General features: G+C 37.9%; 1 protein-coding gene across 2 annotated transcripts in view; it reads right to left on the bottom strand.

Moving 5' to 3' along the window:
- Window positions 1–19,944: 19,944 nt before the first annotated feature.
- The window catches only part of OCA2 (OCA2 melanosomal transmembrane protein), a 162,160-nt gene continuing 158,590 nt past the window's right edge, over window positions 19,945–23,514 (bottom strand). For both annotated transcript variants that reach the window (XM_063150517.1, XM_063150518.1), the window contains one exon: window positions 19,945–20,486. In XM_063150517.1, the coding sequence (XP_063006587.1) occupies window positions 20,399–20,486 (88 nt within the window). In that variant the 3' untranslated portion in view covers window positions 19,945–20,398. The remainder of the gene's footprint in view (window positions 20,487–23,514) is intronic.

Here is a 23,514-nt window from a genome sequence, read left to right as displayed (position 1 = left end):
TAACATGGAATAATTTTGTTACAAAATACCACACTCTATGGTGTCATACAGTAGGTCACAGGCCAAGGAATGGAAAAGACTAGTAGGAAGAAAGAGTCCCAATATATAACTTTATAAATCTTACCAATAAAGGCAAGGAAATGACATTCCTTGCAGCTGAGAAAGACTATAAATGTCTGTGTGCAACTTAAAGAAGCTTGACTCAGAAAAGCATGCAAAAGGTAAGCTCTTTACATATTTCTTTGTGTGGTAAACATTCAGTCCAAACTTTGTATATAAAGTGAAGTTGTGTGCTAGTTTTGGCTGGGGTAGAGTTAATTTTCTTCACAGAGGCTAGTATAGGGCTGTACTTAAGATTTGTGCTGGACACAGGGTTGATTAATATAGAGACGTTTTTGTTATTCCCAAGCAGGGCTCCCACAGAGCCCAGGCCTCTTCTGCTTTCCATACTTCCACACTGGTGAGGAAGCTGGGGATGCCTGGGAGGCTGGGAGGAGACACAGCCAGGGGAGGTGACCCCAACTGACCAGAGGGATATTCCAGAGCACACTGCATCATGCCCACTATACAGAGAGAGGTGGAGAAGGAGGAAGAGGGGGATGTCTGCAGTGATGGCATTTGTCTTCCCAAGCAACCTTTTTGCATGGTTGGGCCCTGCTCTCCTGGAGAGGGCTGTACACCTGCCTTCACATGGGGAGCAGTGAATTAATTCCTTGCTTTGCACTGCTTCAATGTGCATATTTCCCTATTAAACTGTTTTTATCTAAACCCAGGAGTTTTCTGGCTTTTACCCTTTTCATTCTTTCCCTGATCCTGCTGATGGGGGAGCAAGTGAGTGAGGCTCGGTTGCCAGCTGGGGCTAAACCATGACCAGTTCTCGCTTACATTGCGCCTGCTCTTCCTCTTTGTTGAGTCACTGAGCCAGTAAGCAAAAAAAATTCACTGCATTTGCAGGATGCCTATCCTTGAAATGTGTGATAAGGAGATCTTGTTTGTCCATGGAGCTGAACAACAGCTGGAAAAATACCAGTTTCTGAGTTTTAGTTTCAGGGAGATAATATGCTGGTAGTTTGGGGAAATGATAGCCCAACAGGGTATCAGAATGTATCTACTTCAAATTGTAATGTACACCTTATAATTTTAAAATTTCTTTCACTGATTGATAGGTTTTATAACATGTTAAAATTTTTCACTGGGTTTGGCTTTGCTTTTAATCACGTGTTAATATCTCATAATCTGTTGTTTCATCTGCATCTGTGCATGTCATCTCCCAGAAGTCTGAGAAATACTATCTATATATTTTCAGCATGAGTTTGTCCCTTTTTTTCAGCAACTTTGAAATTTCAGAATCATAATCTGTTCAGAAATAAAAGCAACTGTCTAAATTTGCAACTAATATTTTGAATAATTTGGGGTTTATTTCTTATAATTTTCTTGTGTTGAAACCGTGTTCAGCAAGATATTATCTGTTACTTAGCATTTGCATCAGAATTAGGCTTGTTTCTTCAGAAGGTTGTTGGAAATTTAAGATGTTGTTTGTATTCTCTGGATAAAGATCAACCTCTTCAGACAGAGTTTTAGTTCCTGTCTCAAGCATTTTTCAGCTAGGGAAACCAGACTATATGAAAACTTCCACTTATCCCCAGTCAGATGCAGTTTGTACCTAAATGCTCTCCAGCACTAGAACTGCTGGTGTCAGCTGATGTCACTGACACCAGAATGATGGAGACACTGAAATTGCTGAACCTGAATGAGCATATCCACCTTCCAAAGTGATTTACACAGAAGGATATGATGTGCTTGGGGAAACAAAAAAGTTAGCTTACTTGATGAAAAACAAGTTTTGTTTTCTTTTTTTAAATCTTTGTCTTCAGTTAGGCAAGATTTAAACTATTTTGCTTTAACACCTTGAAATTCTTCATCTTCTTTGCAATCCACTAAATAACTACCCTGTCAGCAGAACTTGTGCAGGCTTGAAAGACAGAAATACTGCCAACACTGTCTGAAAAGTGGAAAATTTTATGTGGCCTCTGGGTTTTGCAGCATTCTTTCTTTTTCTTTTATTTGAAGAACATAAAATTAAGGAATAGTCTAGATGCATTACTGGGAGGAGATGGAGCAGCATAAACATAATGCAATAATAACTTGGATAACTGATTCTGCTAAGTAAAAATCCTCTGTCTCAAGATGCTCTAACAAAGAAATTGTTGAAGTTTGACTAAAAGGCATGACAGTCAAGTCAGAGACATCCCAAGCTTTGGGTCTTGCACAGTGTCTGGCTTTTCTTTTCTAAGTGAAAGAACAGTCTGGAGTCAGACAGAGATGGAAGGAAGAGAGAGGGGATAAAAGTCGGTGAGAAGACTTGGCAAGTCTCAAAGAAATGGCAAGGCAGTGTAAGATGTCCTCTGATATGAAAACACTGCCACACAGAGTGATGAAAACACATAGCAAAATTTACAAGTGAAGGAAAGAAAGTTTGCTGTGCTTCAGAAAGCTGGGGGACAGGCACAGAGCACGCAGAAGTAGATGAAGAAAACCCAAAACAGCATCAAATGGGCCTCCTGGGGAGTGATTTTGCAGCCAACGAGGGAAGAAAACAGGTTCCCCAGCAAACCAGTCTTCAGCCCTATCAGCAGCAAATGGATGGACATCTCTTCCTGCAGAAGCCCCATAGGACGTCATTTGCTCCACCAGAGTCAGGAACTTCAAAAAATTTTTCCCTTTTCTAATCTGTTCTCCTGTTCTCCTGAATCAGTAAAAAAGGTAGGAAGGCTATGTTTTTCTGCTACAGAGAGATCTTCCCTTAGAGCTGTTTCTCCTTTGTAACAGAGATGTGGACATTATTACCTAGAGAACACTGCTCATGTCCATGCTAAAGGTAACTGATTGCTCACATTAATCTGGTTTTAACTGCCTCTTGCTTCTTGCTTTACTAAATTGCCTCAGTTTCCTCTAAGTTTGTTGATATGGCCTCTGAGAGGCCCAAATAATGATGACCCCCACATGAATAAGAGATTTTGACAGTAAATGTGGTAAGTGGAGTAAGGGAACCTGGCTAATTAAGTCTTTGGATAGCTTCATAGTTTCGGGTACCTGATCTAAAGTGTCAAATGTGAAAAAGAAAAGAAGAGGGAAAAAAGGAAGAAGGAGTCTTTGGAAGATCTTACACATCATGGAAAGGAAAATGCAAAGAAAAAAGCCATTTTTCTGATTTCCAGCCCACCTTTCAAGTATTTCAGCTACAGATTGTGCTTGATCTCCAGCTGCTCTCTTGACATGTCATGGAACAGTTATTTCTAAATCAACTGTCCTTAGAGGCAATAACAATTTTTTCTGAAAATCGCAGGTCTCCCTTCTTCACTGAATTTCTCTGCAGCATTCCCAACTGCATGACAGGTGTGCAATTATCATTATTGAAAACTATTATTTAAAGAGGTCCAGCTTGCTTCTGAAGCTGCTAAAGGATCTGAATTATAGGAACTGCAGTAAGAGAGCACCAGAGAACATTTCTGCCAGTGTGCAGCCAATTGTGAATTCTTTCAGCTTGATGGAAATGCTTGTATTGCATTCAAATGATGTGCTAGGCCCTTAATTTAAAATTTACAATTTAAGATTTTTTTATTTTCCCAATAATTTCTTTCTTTTAGAATTCTGACCTGGCAGTACAAGAATTCAGGGTGACAGAATAGGAGTAAATGCATTAGACTTACTTTTTCTCTTTTAAGAAAGAAAACTCATGAAAACTTAGTTCAGGAAAACTCATGAAAGCTTTGTTTAAAGAAGATGTTGTCAAAGAGGAAGAGATTGTTCTTTGATATGAAAAAAATTGTAGGCACTTTCAGATATGAAATAAATCTGTATTATCCACTCTAGGACATAACTTTGCCGCTAATGTAAAGAATTCTCTCAGGATAACTCATGTTCTACAGAAAAGATAAATAAAGGAGTCAAAGCTACAAGAGCTTTGACTCTTGTAGTGAGTGAGAAAATATAGAAAACAATGTTGAAGAATGGTAATTTCTACAATGGCTCTCAATAAACAGCAAGAGTGAAATCTTGTAGATTTGAAGATGGATAGGAGTCATCAGAAAGTCAGCAGCACTTGAAGATATCATACAGATTCAAAAGTCTGGGTTTTTCATCACCTCTGTTCCTTTTCTTCCTCTCTACTAAGCTTATGAACCACATTGTTGACTCTAAAGGCTGAAGAATCTCCCCTTAGAAAATGCACACATTTCCTGTTGCCAAGAAGTAGCTGCACCCATAAGAAGCTCAAGGACTTAGATGCTCAAAACCCTTGCTTGATCCTTCGGAACACATCTAGGATTAATGCAGAAATGCAGTGGAAATCTTTACAAGTGGTTTTCTGGTGACTCCACAAACTTTCCTCCTCTTATCTCAAAAGAGTTCTCTAAAACTTAACTGAAGAGCAGGTTGGAACAGTGTATGACTAAAACATGCAGAAGGAAAATTACTTTTCCTCTTGTAATGCCCAGTTACCCAAAGCATATAAATAACTAAAGAGCACTCAGGCAGATACATGGCTGTAAAATAGGAGCTGAAAAGATCTATTGACCCCATCTGACATGCTCTGCAAAGCACAGCTACAGCTGAGCCAGTGCTGCCATTCCGAGGCTGCTGATAAGAGGCAGCACAGCAGCCCTGGGGGGACCCCACTTTGTGAACACAGATAGTGATTATGCTGAAATAATTAACACCTCTAATCAAGCACAGGATGCAAGGTCCAAAACACTGATTTTGTTCCTTTTGTTGAAGAGAAAGAACCAGTCCTTTTTTCTTAAACACTGGATCAGACCTTTGTTCACACTGCTATAAGTAACAAAGCTCTTATTTTCCTCACAATCCACTCTGAACACAGCAAACTGTGCACAGTATGAGCTGATAAAGCTTGACTTGAACATTTTTTCTGAATGTAAATTGCTGTAGGCTTTAAAGGACTCCAGATCTCCCCGGGGTAGGTACAAACTATTTTTAAAATAGTTTTGATAACACATCTGTTTTAAAAGTCAATTTGAAACAGAGTATGTCTGTGTGCTAATGGGAGTAAATGGGATTGTGAAACATATGCTTCAGGCCTTTTTAAAAAAAATAATGCAAGAATGGATACAAATAATAATAGCAATTCTAATTCACTCTGTCTTCCAGTCATTGTCCATACACATCCAAGTGTATGGACATCACAACAGAGACATACTCATGTAAGTCAGCTGTTTGATGCAAACTGCAACTGAATGCCAAGATAACAGCAGCCAGGGCATAGCACGGGGGCAGGGAGGGCTTCCATATTGAAAAGATTCTAAAAGCTATTTTTAATGTGGGTATGCACATAAATATGTATCTATCTGAACATACTTTTTACATGTATCCATACATACATGTACACATACACAATTTCTGGACAAGATGTCTGCAGAAGATTTCCGCTTACCTGCAGAGTGTCATAGCGCCAGTCCAGCCACTTGTATACTCCCACTTTGAAATGTCTCTTCCCTCATCTGAGCTCTCAGAGGGCACAAAGCATCCCGTGGGGCACACAGATGTCTCTAAGAGTAAGGCAAGGCAGGATAGTAGGGAGCTTTCCCATCTGCAAGGGAGACAGCGACTGTGAGAGGGAGCCCACGACCTACAGAGGGCAGGAGCCACCCAGACTGACAGTGCTGTCACATTCTAGAACTATCTCATTCAAAGAGAACCTTTTGGGGGAGGGATGGAGAGGCAGGATAGTACCACCACAGAAATGAGGAGTAAACTGATCTGTGCACTTTAAAATATGGTGGGAAAACTTCCATTATTTTATTGGAGTGAAGGATCTACCACCTTTATAAAACCACCATGGCTGAAGTATTTTCCCACTGGCTGTCTCAGCACAGTGGTGGCTGAAAGAGCAAGCAACAGTCTCCCACAGTTATGACTTCTCTGCCCTTGAACAGCAACGGAGACAAGTGGAAATTGCAATTTTTATTTGTGATGATTGATTCTGGCTCCAAAACCATCCATGACTCCTTTTTCTGCCAGCATCTGCAATCACAGTTTGCCAAGATCAAGTCTCAATAAAAAAAAAAAAAAAAACAAATCTAAAGAAAAAAGGAAAAAGAGAAAAGGGCACTTTGGAATACCTTAGAGAATTAAATTGTCACATTTACTCTGAATCATTTATCTCATAGAAAATATCTACCTGCACTCATCACTTTGTTCATTTATGCCATTTCTACAAAACTATGCAACAAATCAGTGGGCTTAAAATGACTGTTTCAGTCAATGTTATGTGGAACTGCATGAAGCAGTCATTAAAAAGAGAAACTATATCATTTTGCTTTTTGTTTTTGGAAGAGAAAGCAAAGCTATGATTTAATTTATCTTTTTTTTTAAGTTAAGTGCTTTAAATGTTTGAGGTAGGAGTAGAATTAACTTGTTGAAAATGTTATCTCTGTCCTCATGTGCAAGACTCTTGCTAGGTCTGTAGGTCTGGAAACTCCTTAGGCACTGTCCAACTTGGCTCGAAAATTCCCAGAGAGATTATTTTGACTTGTTTAGAATTCCATGGAACTGCCCATTGTGCAGACATGTCTTTTGTAATCTAAATGTCCTTTACAGTGGACACTGAAAATTATAAGGATCTGAGTGCTGTGTTTGTCACCAAGGCTTTAGAAGTGATCAGAGCTATAGCTCTTTCAGTAGCAATGGCAGCATTTAAGTGGTAATAGGAATATTTCCATGAAGAACAAAATTATTTCTCTTTCTTTCTTTCTTTCTTTCTTTCTTTCTTTCTTTCTTTCTTTCTTTCTTTCTTTCTTTCTTTCTTTCTTTCTTTCTTTCTTTCTTTCTTTCTTTCTTTCTTTCTTTCTTTCTTTCTTTCTTTCTTTCTTTCTTTCTTTCTTTCTTTCTTTCTTTCTTTCTTTCTTTCTTTCTTTCTTTCTTTCTTTCTTTCTTTCTTTCTTTCCTTCCTTCCTTCCTTCCTTCCTTCCTTCCTTCCTTCCTTCCTTCCTTCCTTCCTTCCTTCCTTCCTTCCTTCCTTCCTTCCTTCCTTCCTTCCTTCCTTCCTTCTTTCCTGGCACAGAATTGAAATAAAAACTGTGGTGCTAAAACTTCAATTTCACAGTACCTAAAAGAGTTTGTGCTCCACCATGGGGGCAGGAGAGTGAAAATGCCTCCACTTCTGAAGTGTAAGAGGCTCAAGACTGGCAGCACCCCAAAGTGTGGTCTGTAGGAGTGTTGTATCACGAGTTACCTTTACTGGCAATACAGGAGAATTACTGAAGAACCTGATCTCAACAGAACAGACAGGTGCTTATGAAACCGTATGGTAAACCAGGAAAATATCCCTGTAGGCAAAGCTGTCAAGTCAACGAAAATCTGAAAGTAAAATTGGTATAAATAATTATCTGGAACCAATGAGGCAAGGAAGACAAATACTGTCAAGAGAGAATAAGACACAAATTTAAATCCCAGGCTGCAGGGAGACACGTGAAAGCCAACCATTGTCATAAAGTACAAGATAAGAGGAACAATGCTGTGGTGATTCTTTTCAGTTGAAAAACAGTAGTCTTAGTAACAGGTAATCAAGCCCAGAATATTTATACATTGCTAGTTAATCTAACTTTGCTTCTCAGGTGTTCTTGCTTTCCATTTTGAACACAACTGAAGAAGATGAATATGTAGATAAAACTCATCCTGGAATTAATTTTCATCATAGCTGCTGAATATTTGTACACAAATACCATATTGCTGCAACACATCCTACACTATTAATTTAATACTGTGAATCCAGGAATGTCTCTTTGGAATGAATGAGGGAAACTTTAAAAAGATTGGTACACTGATGTCAAACACTACACACAAATGTTTCCAAAGAGAATGCAAGAACTATCAAAGTGGGATTATTTTTGCTTCTCTTTCTAACTTTTCCTGGCTTATAAAACCCTTGCTTCTGCACAAGCATAGTAGATCCTAATGCATTGGTATCAGTAGACCATATTCATAAAAGAAATGGAAAATCTGCAGGGCAGGAATACAGCTAATAGCCACAAAAGCAAAGCAACACTCCAGCTGGAAAAGAAAGAGATAAGGAATTGCAGCAGTAGACACAGAGAAGCTTTTTAATGGAGCCTCAAGTTGTATTGCAGAAAGGTTTCTCTTCTACAATCAAAAAATAAATTCACCTTTTATACAAAAGTTTCCAGTCCCTGCATGGATCCTGTCATGCCAAGACACCTCAGATACAGACTTTAACTGCATGCTTTCTGATGAAAGGATACTTTTCCTTTGCAGAGAGCACTATTGTCAGTTTAGGCAATTTCATTTCCTCCTCACACACACAGTTACAGCTCTGAGGGACGACTTCAAGCTTTGGGCTCCTAACTTCAGTCCTCTTCACTGCATGTAAGCTCAGGTCCAAAGCAGATGGCAGAAGCATCCAGCCACACACTGTGCAGGGATCCACCACAGTCAGTGCTGGACTCTGGGGAGGTAACCTGCTACTTGCATATTTTGAACATCTTTCAAGTGCAGTTATGAATCACATCAAAGAGAACAAGACTTCTGCACAAACTAATCCTCCTTTCTCTTGAGTTTCATGGCAATTACTGTGCATTTGAGGCACAATGGATATCAGCTGACTGAACCAGTGCTTGCATGCCAAGGGCATCTTGGTAGATGAGATAAGCCAGATAATTCATGCACAGATGGACAGCAGCAACTGTTATGCTCATCCCTTCCTACTAGTAATATTTTTGTAGCTGGATTGCTTTCTTAGATAGAGGATAATAAAGATTCACACGATAGAGACCAGAGTCTCTATTATTAGCATGCAAAAGCAAACTTCATTAATGTTTACTGACAGCATGACTACTTAAGTGATTCAGTCTGGTGTCCTTTAGTCACAGACTCTTGAGGACTGAGGCTTTCTACATAGCAGCAGGGACCACTTCCACAGTAAACACTTATGCTCAGTTAATCCAAGTTCTAATTAATTGGTTTTCTTCTACTGTGTATTCACATCTAAAAGGGATTTTTATATCAATTTATCACACTTAACAAACCAGCACAAATCAGAGATAGATCTGTTGTAGTTATTGTATCCTCACAGTTATTGCATCATCACAGAAACCAGTCTTGAGCCAGAAATCTGGAGCAAGATCTTCAGTAGTCAGTCTTAAAGGTGACAGGGCTATATTATGTAATAATGAACCCAGTCCAGCAGAGCCAGAGAGGTCTCTATATTAGAGAAAATTCCACAACAAAGCATAATCAGTGGAGTGAAGCACATTAATAACAGAGGAGCTGAGTGTATGCCAATGCAGTAGCAAGGAGACTATTAATTATTAGAGAAAAGATACTGATGGAAACACAGTATCTTTTTTTGCCTCCATCAGCTTGATAACCAGCTGTTTTCTCAGAGATGTGTGTAGAAGTAGAGCTACATCTCATCTGCTTTTTCTCAAAAACATGTGCATTGTAGCATAGGCTCAATAGATTTTCTAGCCAGGGTTTCTCTGGGCAGAAAATACAGGATGATCTTTCTGCATTTGGGTCACAGAAGTGTTACCATTACGGGTGACAAAGATAACCTGAGCAGACTTCTATGTGTCAACTTTCTCTGACCCTTCCTGTGAGTTATCTGTAGACGTATACGCCATCAGTCCCTTTATGTTACCATATTGGCTTGCATATTCCATCAAAAGAGCTTCTTGATTTCTAGAAAAGGAACTGAATTTCAATTTCTGTTCATATTTTTTGGTTTCCAAGTGTAGTTTCATTAAACATTAGCACAAATTGCAACACTTCTGCAGCTACTAGCTTATAGGATAATTTCTTTAGGAGACATTAAAGAGGTACCTATGTAATCTGTATAGGTGAGAAAGCTGCTGGAAGGCTAGGGAGGGTTTCTCCTCCTCAGAAATAGACAAGAGGAATCAAAAAATCTTGCTCTATGGGGAGAAAAAGAATAGCTAGCAAAAATTTTCAACAGGACCACTTCATGTTTTCATCTAAAAATCCCAAACAACAAAACATTCTAGTTTGATCAGAAAAGTTAGAATTAGAATTAAAAGGAACCATAATATCTCTTCAAAGGAGAATGACAATGAGGAAGGGATTGCACTAAATTCTGTGCAAGGAAAGTACTGCCACAAAACTATTTACCCAGCTTATACTCATTTGTGCATAGTACACTTGCTAGATTTATTTCCAGACTTAACATGGGCATAGGCTACAGACCATCCTTATACCACAGGATTCTCTTTCTCCTTCACACCTCCTTGGTTTTTCCTACTTTTTACATTGACCTGTTCCTAAATCCATGCACAGAAACAGAGACAATTATGCACAAGATTTAATGGGTGTCAAGTGAACTCTTTGCACAACCACCTATGCTTGCACAAATTCAGTATTAAACATCACTTAACAGTGTTTGCAATGACATAAACAACTGTAAGGTACCCTGCTGGCTTTTTGGTTGTGGTTCAGTTGCCCTTTCCTTTTCATATCAGTTGCAGCAGGAGAGAAATTGCCATACAAAACACTATTGCTGACAGTTGCTTACAGCAGCGAAGACTCATCCCATTCCCACTGGCCTCTATGACTACACTAACAACAAAGAACAGGTCCTGCCAGCAGCCAAAATGATGCAAATAATTTCTTTCCAGGAAGCAGAGATAGTTGTGCAGCCAGGAGTTTATTGGTGCTTCCCTTGCATCTGTCTTCTCCAGGGAGCTTTTCTTGTGTTCATTGTTTTTTGCTTTTGGTCGTGCAATGGCCCCCTTGGCTGCCCCAAGCAGATGTTTCCAGTTGTCATTGAAGGCAGTGACTAACCAAAAAGTTCCAGCAAAACAGAATAACTCACTGTGAAATGAAGCTGAATTTAAGAGCCACTGGGATCTGTGACCCTCAGGATTATATGAGGGAGGTGTTATTTTCATGCTACCAGTCAGAACTGGTTCTTGAACAGCCCACCAATGACAAAGTCCTACTTCTTGCTCCATTTCATCCCAGAAGAATTCATTGTGCAGCCCTAAAGCAGGTCTTCTGTGAGGAGGAGCTCTCAAAATGCAGGTGCAGGCATGTCTCATGTCAGAATCAATGGCTCCATCCTCAGGGGTAAGTTTGCCTCATGAGCAAGGCTGAAGAAATCCCTTCTCCTTCATTTCCTTCCTTGAGCTTTGCCATCCTTCAGTTACAAAAGTAAATATCTCTGCTGTGCTGTTTGAAGCAGCTCTGATTAATTCACCTCCCCGAGACATAATGAGGATAACAAGGGAAGTGAAGAGCTCACACCCAGCTGCAAGGCACCAAATAACCAGAAATATAGAAAAGAGAGCAGGTCTGACTTTAACTGCCCTGTTTAATGGCATGGAGATTGAAAATTCTCTTTTTTCATCTGCTTCATAAAGAAATCTCATGTCATCCCTTTTCTCTATCATCCTCTGAATTGTAATACAAGATGCAGCATCTTCAGGGCTGCTTACCTCCTGCCACTAAGAGACTTCTATTTTTAAGCATATTGAAAAGCTAAATGTGTATTTATGGTACAAAAATACTTTGCTTAGCCTTACAGAGGAGAAAACTGTATGAATCCTTTTATGTTCTATCACTGAGATGTGTTTAGCATTCCAAAATCAAACATAATGCAAACTGGCATCAGTTTTACTAAGAATAATAAGCCAAAACATAATGTGAATACATAAAAAGTATTGTTGACAGCCTGTTTACAAAATCAAGGACTTTAATGCAGATTTTGTTTTAGCACAAAACCTATTAACATAATAAGAATACTGTCTTCATCAGACAACCTCAGCTGCACTTTTTTTGAGAAATCTAACTTTCTCAGACACCCTGAAACTTGGCTCCCTCACTGTCCTCACTGCCCCTAATTCCATGTATTTCTGAAGATTTTATGAAGACTTTTCTACGGATAAATATGGATGATCTTCCCACTTCTCAGTACATATGGGTTGCATTATTAAACACTTGCTTTTTGGGGACACATCATTTTGTAAACCTCCAAATTCAGATTTGCATGTACAAACAGGGCAAATAGACAAACAGTTCAGTAGTTCAGCACTTCTTCAGGGACAAATCCATTTTCTTTCTCCATGTTATGAAGGTCAGGGTAATAGAACCAAGATAAATAACCTTAAATATTCAATCTAAGCCCCAGATCAGGAAAGCAGTTACGCAAATGTTTCACTGTTCAAGAACACAGATGTCTTTTTAGAAATAAAATATCATATAAATATTTCTATATAAAAATGTCTTCCCAAATTAAGGACTTTCTCTGAAGAACGTATGCTTAATACCTCTGGCTGGAAGGAGATGTCTCACGTGAACCTACCTGAGCTTTGTATGAGGTCCAGTTTTCTGTGATACTTTAATAAATGTTGAAACAGAAAAAGAACCATATACATTTGAAATCTAAGGAGGACTTCTGCAGCAACAGTACACAAAGAGAATAAATGCAGCCATTTATTACAAAGGTGGTGTACAGGGCTCTGTTTTATCTATAAAACACATAGGAACAAACCTAAGCTTGATTGTGTAACTTTTATTTCAGTGTTCTCCCTCTCCTGAGTGCTTGCCTCTTTCAATGTTTGTGTATGCAGCAAGTATAGACATTGCCTGCATATATCTATCTCATCAATAGAAAAATTTGTTGATGGGTTAATTCTTAATTTCTTTTCCTGTGCAGAGATGCCAGGTTTGACAGATATTTCACATGGGTAACAAAATAAAAAAAAATTTCTAATTTGGACCACAGAAAATTCATGCAAAATTTAATGATATCTGGGAAAATTTACTATAAAAGTTTCAAAAACCCTTACAACAAATGTTAAATCTAAAAGATAAATATTTACAAATTTAAATATTTAAAAATCTCCAATCTGTTTATATGCAGTATATATAACAGATGTTCTCTGGATTTTGTTGCTATTAAAGGTGTTTATAGCAATTAAAATGCAAAAAAGAATATTAAATTCTCTGTAAATACAGAATATTTACATTAAATTAGAGTACTTATCTAGAAACAACTTTCCAGCTCTAACCTGCTTTGGAGAAAATCTAACCACCTACTTGTTTTTCCAATCTAACAGTGGGAACAAGAATACAGGAAGTATTTTATTGCAAGAGAAAGGATTGCGTGATTATGTGTTTAATATTCATCTTCCCTTAGTCTTGTTCTTGACAAATATCTTGAACTGCCAAGTGGCCTTATTTACTGGCAACACTGAAAACTGTGCCTATAATGACAATATTTATAATCTGGAATGTGCCTGACAAGATTTTGCTTGCAGTCACATCCATGTTGTGCATGTGCATGCCTTACATCATGTGTAGTCGTTAACTGAGGTCTTTGAGCTCAAGAAAATTACTTTTGGACTCTTCACTGACTTCAACTGGTATAGTACAAAAACTCAGCATACATTATTCATGTCCTTCTTCAGCCTGACATTAATATTTCTTCCCATTTTCACAAAATCAAGACAGAAAAATTTCCTCACATAAATTATTGCCAGTCAAGTCACACTGCTTGGGACCAGACCTGGTGGATCTAAAAACAAACATTTTGCACAGAGTGCAGAGTATTTGCTCACATTAATCCCCCAAGTTGTTTTTCCAACTAGATCTTAAAAATAAGCAGTCTTGTTTCCTGAGATCATGGACTGATCTTTGGCTATGGCAATGCAGAGAATGTGTGGATTAGATTTCATTGCTCACAGCTTTAAACACCGCTAAAAATCTAGATCAAAATTGAATAATTTATGTGCTATAATCAAACTAACAGCACTAACTTTGATACATTTCTATCTAGCTGGTAAGTTGCTTCTTATTTATAAAACCTTAAACTATTATGTACTCCACAGGTTTCCTTTTCTTGGGTGTTCTGGGAGCTTAATAAATGAATTCACTGGATATAATCTGTAGCCATCTGAGTTCAAAAGTGAATTCAGGTAAGATAAAGAGAAACAAGACATCCTGAACCATTAACACTTCTGGGTCAAGTAGAGGAAAATCTTAAGTTTTCAATTTATGTTCATGAGCCCCAGCACTGCCAGACTTGCTGTGATTTTTTACTTCAATTGAGTGTCTGTAATGATCTTCATGACCAACGCTTGAAACACACACTAGTGGTTATAGAGTGGAAAGTACAGTAGGTGTATATATTAAATAGAAGGAGACTATGACATTAGGAAAAAACACTTTTTCTTAATGTCCTTAAAATTTAAGTAAGCGGAGGTTTCTCTCACTCATTAACTTTATTAAGGACAAGCAGACAGAGGCCACCCAGAGAAAAGTGGGGCAGGAAAAACAAATAAGTGAAAGTTTTATTTGACAAAGAGTGTGAATGAACAAGGAATAAGGTTTAAAATAACAGATAAGTATGAAAATAAAAAATCTGGTGGACAATAAATGCAAGAGGAAAGAAGGAGACATGAAAGGAAGCAGGAAAAAAAGAAAAATCTGCAGCTCCCTGCTAGATTATGTCTCTTGTTATAGCACTGTGCAGCAGCCTAACTCCTGTTATCTTGTACAGTTAGGCAGCTCATACACCATGGACAAACCAGTACGTGTTGATTTTCTTAAAAATAACAGCAAGTCTTTTAGTCCAGCCAGGATAATAGTAACAATGGCCAAGACCACATCTTGAGAGGGCTTTTTTCCCATTACTGATTCATTAGGCAAAGCACTAACTGAAACTACTGCTAATGAATCACTGCTGCCTATCAAAGTTGAAACAGCAACCTGAAAAGAGAAAATAACAGTATGTGGTCAACTTTAAATATAGTGCAAAACCCCTTTTACTTTTTATTATTTTGAGTAGCTCCAGGATGTCAGTAATCCTATAATATTCCCCCTAATAAGAAATGTGTGAAGAAAGGTTTTTCCCTCATCCTCTCCCTTTAGAGCATCTATGGAGAAAGATTTTAATCCTTCTCTCAATAAATCACCAACACCTGTTGATTTTCAGTGGTCCTTAATAAATTGCTCAGATCTTAACATGCTGGCTTCATCTGCTCTGGTAAGCACTTATTCTGAATTGCCAGGATTTCATATCATAAATTCACTTCAGAAGTATTAATTTAATGCTTCAGCCATTTCTCTTTTTTTTTTTTTTTTTTTTTAATTTGGTTCCAAATAATTCTCCTGGAATCCCATTGGAACAAACATAGAGGCTTATGCTTAGTATATTTATTTTTGGTCTACTTCAGGTGCCACTGATTTTCTGCTGTTTGAAACCTGTGAATTCTGTAATGTGGGTAAATGTATAACCATCTGATAGCTGTTACACTGATGTTTCCACATTTTTATTACTATCTAAAACAATAGATTGTGTTTGCATATAACTGCATATTTTGCTATGTGTTCAATAGTATTTATTTCTTTAGCAAAATTGAAAGCATCCATATAGAAAACGTACCTTTAGTAAACACTTCGGAAATCTGGATACAATGAGGAAACAAATACGTGAGCAAATCCATTGACTATGAAAAGTTACAAAGAAAGCCAGCAACACAGCAGGAAATCAAGGCATTTGATTCCTGAACCTGCTCCCATGTACTAGATCTAAAATCATGTTTAGTCACTGGAGGAAGTCTGCAGTCTCAGTTGTCCGAAGACAATTTTTGCAAATACATTGTAAATAATATTTGACTTTTTAGATGAGACCTTTCTCTTCCTTGGTGGTCAAATGATTCTAGTTTCTTACTATTAATTTTAAATTTGGTGTCTTAGAAATAGCACACTGTATTTCAACTTTTATTAAGAAAATCAGAATTGTTTTCTGGGACTAGACGTAGTGTTAATGAAGACATGGTACCTGAAGCTTTAGCATGTTCTGAAATAAATTTTATGAGTACCTGTGAAAAAATCTCTGCAATTAGGCAAGTTTCCTATTATAACTGTGATCTGTACTTGGCATATTTCTCAAAGAATAAATAAAAATATCTTTCTCAAGACAGTTGGCTGTTTCTAAATTCTACAGTTTAGTTCTATTATTCTAATAGAATTGAGAAACATTTTTTGAATCACACCTCAGTAACATCTTGCTAGCAAGGTGTTCATAAACTCACTGTGCCACAGAAGAAAACATTTCCAGCTTTTAAAGTAATTTTCATTTGACCTGTAGTTGCTATGGAGATTAAATATATCCAGTCTATCAGCTCTCAAAAATTTTAAACTACCACAGTATAAGGGGTATGACCCTTCCATGAAGCTCTAGAGGGAATCAGGTTGGTTCTGCAATGCCAAAATATTTTTAAATGGTCTGGAGTTTTAAGTAAAAGGTTAAATGTGGAAGTCTAAGGGTTACTCAGAAGAATTAAATTAATAGTAAAGAATTACAAAAAGCCCTAAAAAGAGCAAACAACTAGGAAAAATTGTTCTGTAGTATTCACTGTGGACACTTGTAAAGTAAAATTGACCTTAATTGACATGCTAAACCATGTAAGCTAATAATTATGACTCAGGAAATGCTGTTTCTTATTGTAAGGTGTTCTTCTATAAAAATATATTCCTCGGTTGTCCATACAGTCTTGCCAATATAGTCCAAGAAGGGATCTTAACAATTATTAGGAATAAAATGGAAAATCAGATGAAATAAGAAAGCTGCTGTGTAAATCCATGGTGTCTTGGCTAGCATTGATACTTCTCACCTTTTGAACTCAAAAAGGCCACAGTGAAACTTTGGAAGGTGGAAAAGGGAATGAGCAAAGATATGTGACCATTTCCTTACAGCAACTGAACAAATAGACTATGATGTCCAGATTGAAAATAGATCTTTAGAATCATGATTCAGAAAACGATGGCTATGTGTAACCCCTCCTCAACCAAAAAAAAAAACTTGGGAAAGGAATTGGGAGAGAAGTGTCATAAAAATAAATGAGCAAAGTACAGGTACAAAGCCAACATCTGGAATCATTTTCCCACGGTGTATAGTTTATCTATTGATAAACTATTCAACTGTTGAGACAGTTGAAATCACACAGGTTCAGCAAGGAGCTGGATAAGTTTGTGGAAGGACAATCCTTTGGCTGTAATTAATTCAGGTGCTGTCTCGCATTCAAGAAACTTTGGGTGACAGAGAATGCAGTTTTATGTTTGCTCTGCTATTTGCAAGAGGCAGCTGCTAAGCCAATTGCCAGGGCAAGTGCTGGGCTGGGCAGACCCTCGGCCACTCTCAGTGTTGTTGTTTGCTACACAGCTCACTATTTGGTGAAGCTCCAGTATGTTCCTGATTCTTTCCTTGCTTTCAGTGATTGCCTTGCTTATCTACTGGAGATGGCTTCTTTTACTCAGCATGGCTTACTTTGTCTGGTAGTGCTGTAATTAATATGTTGCTATCTTATTGCATTTTACACAGCTCAGAAAGGGCAAGTAGACCTCAGAGAATTATATCTTTATATTTACTATGTGTCTTTAAAAAAACATCACCAAATAGCCTAATAGGATGTCAATGAGAATGAGGAAACCATCCTCTGAGATCAGCCACTAGCATACTAAAGATAATACACTTGTACATTATTTATTACTTAAATAATATTTTATTAAATTATTTAGAAAGAATTTCACTGGAAAAATAACCTCCACCCACTCTTCAGATCCGATCCATTTTTATGGAATCCTGCACACTGGTTTTGTCCAGGATGTAGCCCCTATAATTGTGCCCTTTTGATGTGCAGATTACATTGATAGCTATAATGGAAGGCAATGAAAAGTGTACTTCATTACCTTGAAATTATCTGAAGCACCTGGGTAATTTTCATTACACTCACATAAAGCTCTGTGTAAACAAACAATTTTATTTTTTTACAATTTGCTTTTTCATTTAAGGTCTTACTGAGCTCTTGGCTGTGCAAAAGAAGATAAAAGACTGTTGAAGGAAGGAAAGTCAGTTTATATTAAGAAAATCCTCAGCAAAACAATATGTCATTAAAAAAAATTCCTTGAAGCAGAAAAACTCAAGTTCAGTTTCCTAAAAGTGTTGTTATCAACATGACTTTGTACTCCCTGTGCATTACTTGTCTTCTTTCCACAGGACAAGTTACATAGCAGAAAGAAAATCTCATCTGAGTCCTGTTGATGTAGCACTTCTGAAGCCAGTGACATCTCTCTTGCACCAAAGTGTTCAGAAGTATTTGCTGACATGAGTAAGTGGATAATATTTGCTGCATTTCTGCTTTCCTCCTTCCAGCAGACTGTAAATGCAAAATGCATTTTTGTACCAGCTAGTGTGATTGCATTATTAGCACAGTTTGGTCAAAATTTGCAGGAAAGTTTCAAGGGTTCAAAAGCAGCATATGGTTTTAGTTTAGTTTTTTTGTTCCTTAAAAACCACAATTAAATTAATTAGCACACTGTTTTGTGTGATCATAGACTCATTTTTATGGTCATACATGCAAACTGGGGTTTAATGTAACAGAAAAGAAAAAAAAAAACCAAACTTAAAACGTTGTGTTTTAGCAGAAGCTGATTTTGCATTTTCTAGGGCTTAATACAACAGTTCTTGTGCAATCAATGACTGCACCAATATTGCCCCACTGTGAGAAATATTGAGATTTATAAAATACCCGGTGGCTATTTTTGCTATTTTTAACCTGAGATCAATGTTAAGCTGATTAAAATAAATGTTTGTTTAATTGAAACAGAGTTCCAATTATTACACAGTGAGCTACTCTTTGCATTTAGAGTAAGACAGGCCAAATTCAGTTTCAGAAAAACTGTATGAAGGAGCGTCTTTCAGGGTCATAATTTATTCTTTGTTCTGTTTTGTTTTGTTTTGATCCAGACATCACAGAAGTTTGGTGGGGGTTTTTTGGATTGGTTTTGCGGGATTTTTTTTTGTTTTGTTCTGTTTTATATCTATAAAAGGATACAGAAGTTATGCCGGTTCTGGGAGAAGATCTTCTGTTCTACAGGTGGTCGCTGTCAGCACAAGCTTGGGGTTTCTCAACAGTGTTGCAAAATTCAGCTCCATCACAGGAGTTCTCACTGCTCTGGGGGCCTGGGCATGGGCGGGGATGGATATCTGGGTGAGAGGTCTGGAATCAGTGGAGACAGCTCTTCCCCTCTGGCTCCACGCACACACTCTGCTATCACTGAACCTGCTAGGAGAGGTGGCAGCCCTTGCTTAGAGTGGGCGCTGTGCCCCATTTGCATTGGCCTTTTACCATTTCCCATTTAAAACAGACCTGGTGAGGGATACAACCTATATATGAGTAAAACAGGATGTATGAATTATCTCACATCTCCTCACTTTGGTGGGAGAAATACTGCTTCTTTCTCACTTACCTGGTTACCTCAAGGACTAAGCAGAAGGAAAAGCCACATTTGATCATCTCTACTGGCTTCCTGTAATTCAGCCTCCTCCACCTGGTGGGTTGCACTCACCAGGTTGCCAATTTTTCTGAATCAGTAAAATACACCCACCATTAATTCGGGCCAAGTCCACAAAGATTTTGGAAGATTTGGAATTGAGCTCTTGAGTACCTCACAGGACTTAATACTCATAAAGACAATTTTGACCTATTGTGGCAGCCAATTATATAAAACTATACAGGTGGTTTAAAACATTATCACCAGAGATAAGGGAATCAAAGCCACAGTATGAGCTCATTCTTCCATGTAGTGTATTAACCTATTAAAATATTCAGAGTACTCCTTCACAAAAGTGAATTAATGATTAAATGGAAGATGTCTGATTCTTTGTCACTATTTATGTTTGTCCTTTTGTAAGAGGAGTGGCATTGGTTTATTTTAAGAAAAAAAAAAAAGTAGAGGTAGCATAACATTGTTTAGCAACTTTAAAATGAAAAGCAAAGCCTCTGGGCAATACAATCTTGCTTCCAAAATAATAATTCCTTCCACAGCACATTTCCAGGACATGTGTTTATTTTTAATGTAGATAATGATACATCCTTCAAAGTGTACAGATATTCTGCTTAACTTTCAATTATTACAAGTTGAATATTAATTACTTTCATACAAATAGCTAAATATATTGACAAAGAAAAATGAAGCCCTAAAAAGAAATTACTGAACATCTGCTATTGTGAATGAGTTTTTCATCTGTGACTATACTCAGATTGTGTCAATGCAAACTTTCAGGCACAGCATATTCCCTTGAGATGGCTCCTTTTCATCTGCACAGTAATTGCATTCATAATGAAATATATGAATTCTTTTAATTTTGATTGTCTAATTCTCCATATTGTTCATAAAACAAAAGGTTAAGAATGACCATATCTGATGTTTATGCCAACAATCATTTTGATTGATACCATATGTTGGGATTTTACACATCTTTTTCCTTTCATATGTGTTCTTAACATTCTGATATAAGCTAAACATAAGGGAAAGCTTATCTGAGTCTTGAAAATATAAATTACTATGAGTTCCAACCTACTACAACATGAGCAACAAGAAGATAGCACATCCCAATGGTACAGGACACGATCATCATGGGGAAACCTAACCTGGAACAACAATAAAATAAAGCAAAGATTAATAAAGATACTCTAGTTTGCTCTCCAACCAATTTACAAAAAGGATAGTTTGAATTATCCTATGCATTCCGAGTGAAAAATGTGTTTATACCAATACCAAAAGCAGAGATGTTCTGAGCATATAACAGTATCATATTCAAGCTCACCTTTCTACTTCCAACCTTAGAGATACAAGGTCAAAATTCACATAGTTTCATTGGTTTCAGAACATCTGTTCCAATTTACACTGTCTCAGAATCTTGCATGCTTTGCTCTTTTGGCCTTTTTCAAGTTTTTTCCCATGCACACAACATGCAATTATACAGGTAAAATAACAATTCTTACAAGTTATGCAGCATTAGAAATTACTTTCAAGCTGCATCCCTTCAGATTAGGTGTGTGATCCTGGTATGGCACTTTGTAACACAATATTGGATCAAACCCATTAAATTGTTTTCCTGTTATCTGAGCCACATACAGCTAGCACTCCTCTTTCATACCTCTCACCATGTGTAACAGACTTGAGTATTAACAGACTGCTGGAAATAAACCCCAGGCACTTGTAAAATTACTAAAACCTTACTGCTCTACCTGAAAAACTATTTTTTTTCACCACAGGAAAAGATTTTCTGACAACACCCAGATTTAATACGTCTATTTAGACTGACAAAAACAAAGAGTAGAGACAGACAAGTGAAAAGGATGTTGTGGAGCTGGCCAAGTCCTGATGGCTAAATCTGCAGGTCTTCACATATGTGAAAAAGAACTTTTCTGAAACTCATTTTTGTATGATACCAGGAGTCTGTGAAAAAACACTGCTGTGGTCACACTATTTTATTTCATGTTACAAAATCACAAGGAGAGCTGAGATATCATCATGCCACAAATTATACCCTTATACACTTTCTTTTACCAGATTCAGACAGGCGTTTTCATAAAACAGAAAAGCACAGCAATGTTGTCCGAAGTTCAGCATTTTATTAATTCCTTTTCTTGGACTAAGACCAACTTACACATCTGGGCATATTAATTCTCCCTTTTTGCCTTACTTTGCCCTTAGGAAGTTACTTGAGCCTTTTCCCATCTCTCATTACTGACAGAGTAGTAAGAGATGACCATTTTGTAGGGCACAGGAGGACGTTGTTCGTTGTTCTCTGAGCTTGGTTGAATGAGCAGCTCCCTCCCTTAGCAAGCTAAAGATAGAAGAGATGTCTTGGGGCATTAAACGTGGCCCCCACTTCCTCAGGCTAGGAAGCCCTTGCATAGAATGAAAACTAAACTTCCCAATTGCTCATTACCATCTGCTTCTACCTGCAGCTGCAACATTACCCTAAATTCATGAGATCCTCATGGGATGTTTCTTCCATTGCTGTTTCTCTGGAAAGCTGACTAGCAGGGGCATAGCTGTGACCAGCAGAGCAGAAGTGCCTTTAACAGTCACTGGTTTGAGTTTCTGAGAAAGGAATTCCAGCTGCAGTGAAGGTCACTGCAAACACAAAAATAATCAGCCCTAGCCTATAAAGTTTGTAGAATAACTGGGAAATTAATGAACACAAGCACCCTAAACAATATGTTGGAATTATTTAGGAAAGAGCAAGTTTGTCCATAATGCCAGCTTCATGGTCACTCAACCCAATATGGAAGTGTGCTCATCTCACACATCTACAGAAATCGATTCAATCCAAGAGATGAAAGACAGAAAATGTGCAAAGAGGAGACCGTCAGACTGACAGATGATCTCATTTCTGTGTCCTTGACACCCCTCTGAGGAAGCTGGCCTGGATCCTTGTGTACAAGAATTGTCCCTGTGTCCATCACCCAATATTGCCTGCAAGATCTGCCTCAGAAGGACAGTTACCACCACGCCTGGCTCCAGAGGCTTTCTTCATCATCCCTCTAGGGTTTTGGACCAGGTGAGCTGGCCTTTTCTGCCATTTTGGCATCAGGCATCATTATTGCTCTTCTGGCTCTGAAAGCATTGATGTTAAGTTGCCATTTGGACTTGGGAAAAAAAATGAGATTAGAGAGAAGGGCCAGCTGAGTCCAAGAGGTGAATGGAGAAAGGTACAAAAGATTGCTAGAAAGGATTAGAGAATTGCCACAGCTTTCAAATATTTCCTGAAAAGTCTGAAATGCATTTGAAGGATTTTTTGGGAAGTGGAAGGGGTTTTTTTCTTATGAACATGCATAAATATACGGCCGAGAATTGTTATTTGTTTTCCAATCCAACTGGTCAGATCCTTGCTTTTGAATGACTTGTTTCTTGAAAGGGCTGAATCACTCTTCAACCACTAAACTATGATCAAGCTGATTATACTGTAAAACAGAAGAGCTAATGCTGCTCCTGGAGCTATTTTAGGAAAAAGAACCCCAAAAAATAAATAAATTATTTTCCTGGCTAGCCAGCTCTTTTGCGGACCCTTCCCATTCTTCTGTCAGCCAATCTGATCTGTGGCATTGCCTAATCTCACTTAGACAAAAGTGTCCTGATGGGACAAAAAAAAGCAAACCCAGCAATGGCTATAGGAATACAATAGGTTAGCTAAAGCTCCCTTAGTGTATATATATATATATTAGTATTTATATATATATAAAACTCCCTATACATCCTTTAGTATATTTAATGAATGCTCCCTGTGGCTCTATCTCCATGACAGGCTAGTGAGCTGGAGATTGCTGCAGCACTCTTAAGAGCTGCAGCTGCTGTTTGACAGAAAACATAGATCTCTTGACCTCACACTTGGCAAGCAAGGAGCTGGCACTGGGAGGATTGGAGACAGAGCAGATCTTAGCCTGTATTAATGCCACCAAACAAACCTCCCTGGAGAATGCACAGTAGCTCAGCAATGAATGGCAATATGATGCCTTTGTGAAGACTGGCAAGGGGAAGAAAGCATCCAAAAAGATTCAAGGGCTACTTGACCACTGAAAACAGAGCAAAAAGGTTTGTTCAAACCTGGAGCAGGCACATGCAAGAAAATGGATTAATTATACAGGGCCACATGCAGGAATTGGGATC

This window comes from Melospiza melodia, chromosome 2 (genome assembly GCF_035770615.1).
Source record: "Melospiza melodia melodia isolate bMelMel2 chromosome 2, bMelMel2.pri, whole genome shotgun sequence".
Taxonomy (NCBI): Eukaryota; Metazoa; Chordata; class Aves; order Passeriformes; family Passerellidae; genus Melospiza; species Melospiza melodia.
The sequence above is the reverse complement of the archived record's forward strand: the minus strand, read 5'-3'. Positions and strand labels throughout refer to the sequence as shown.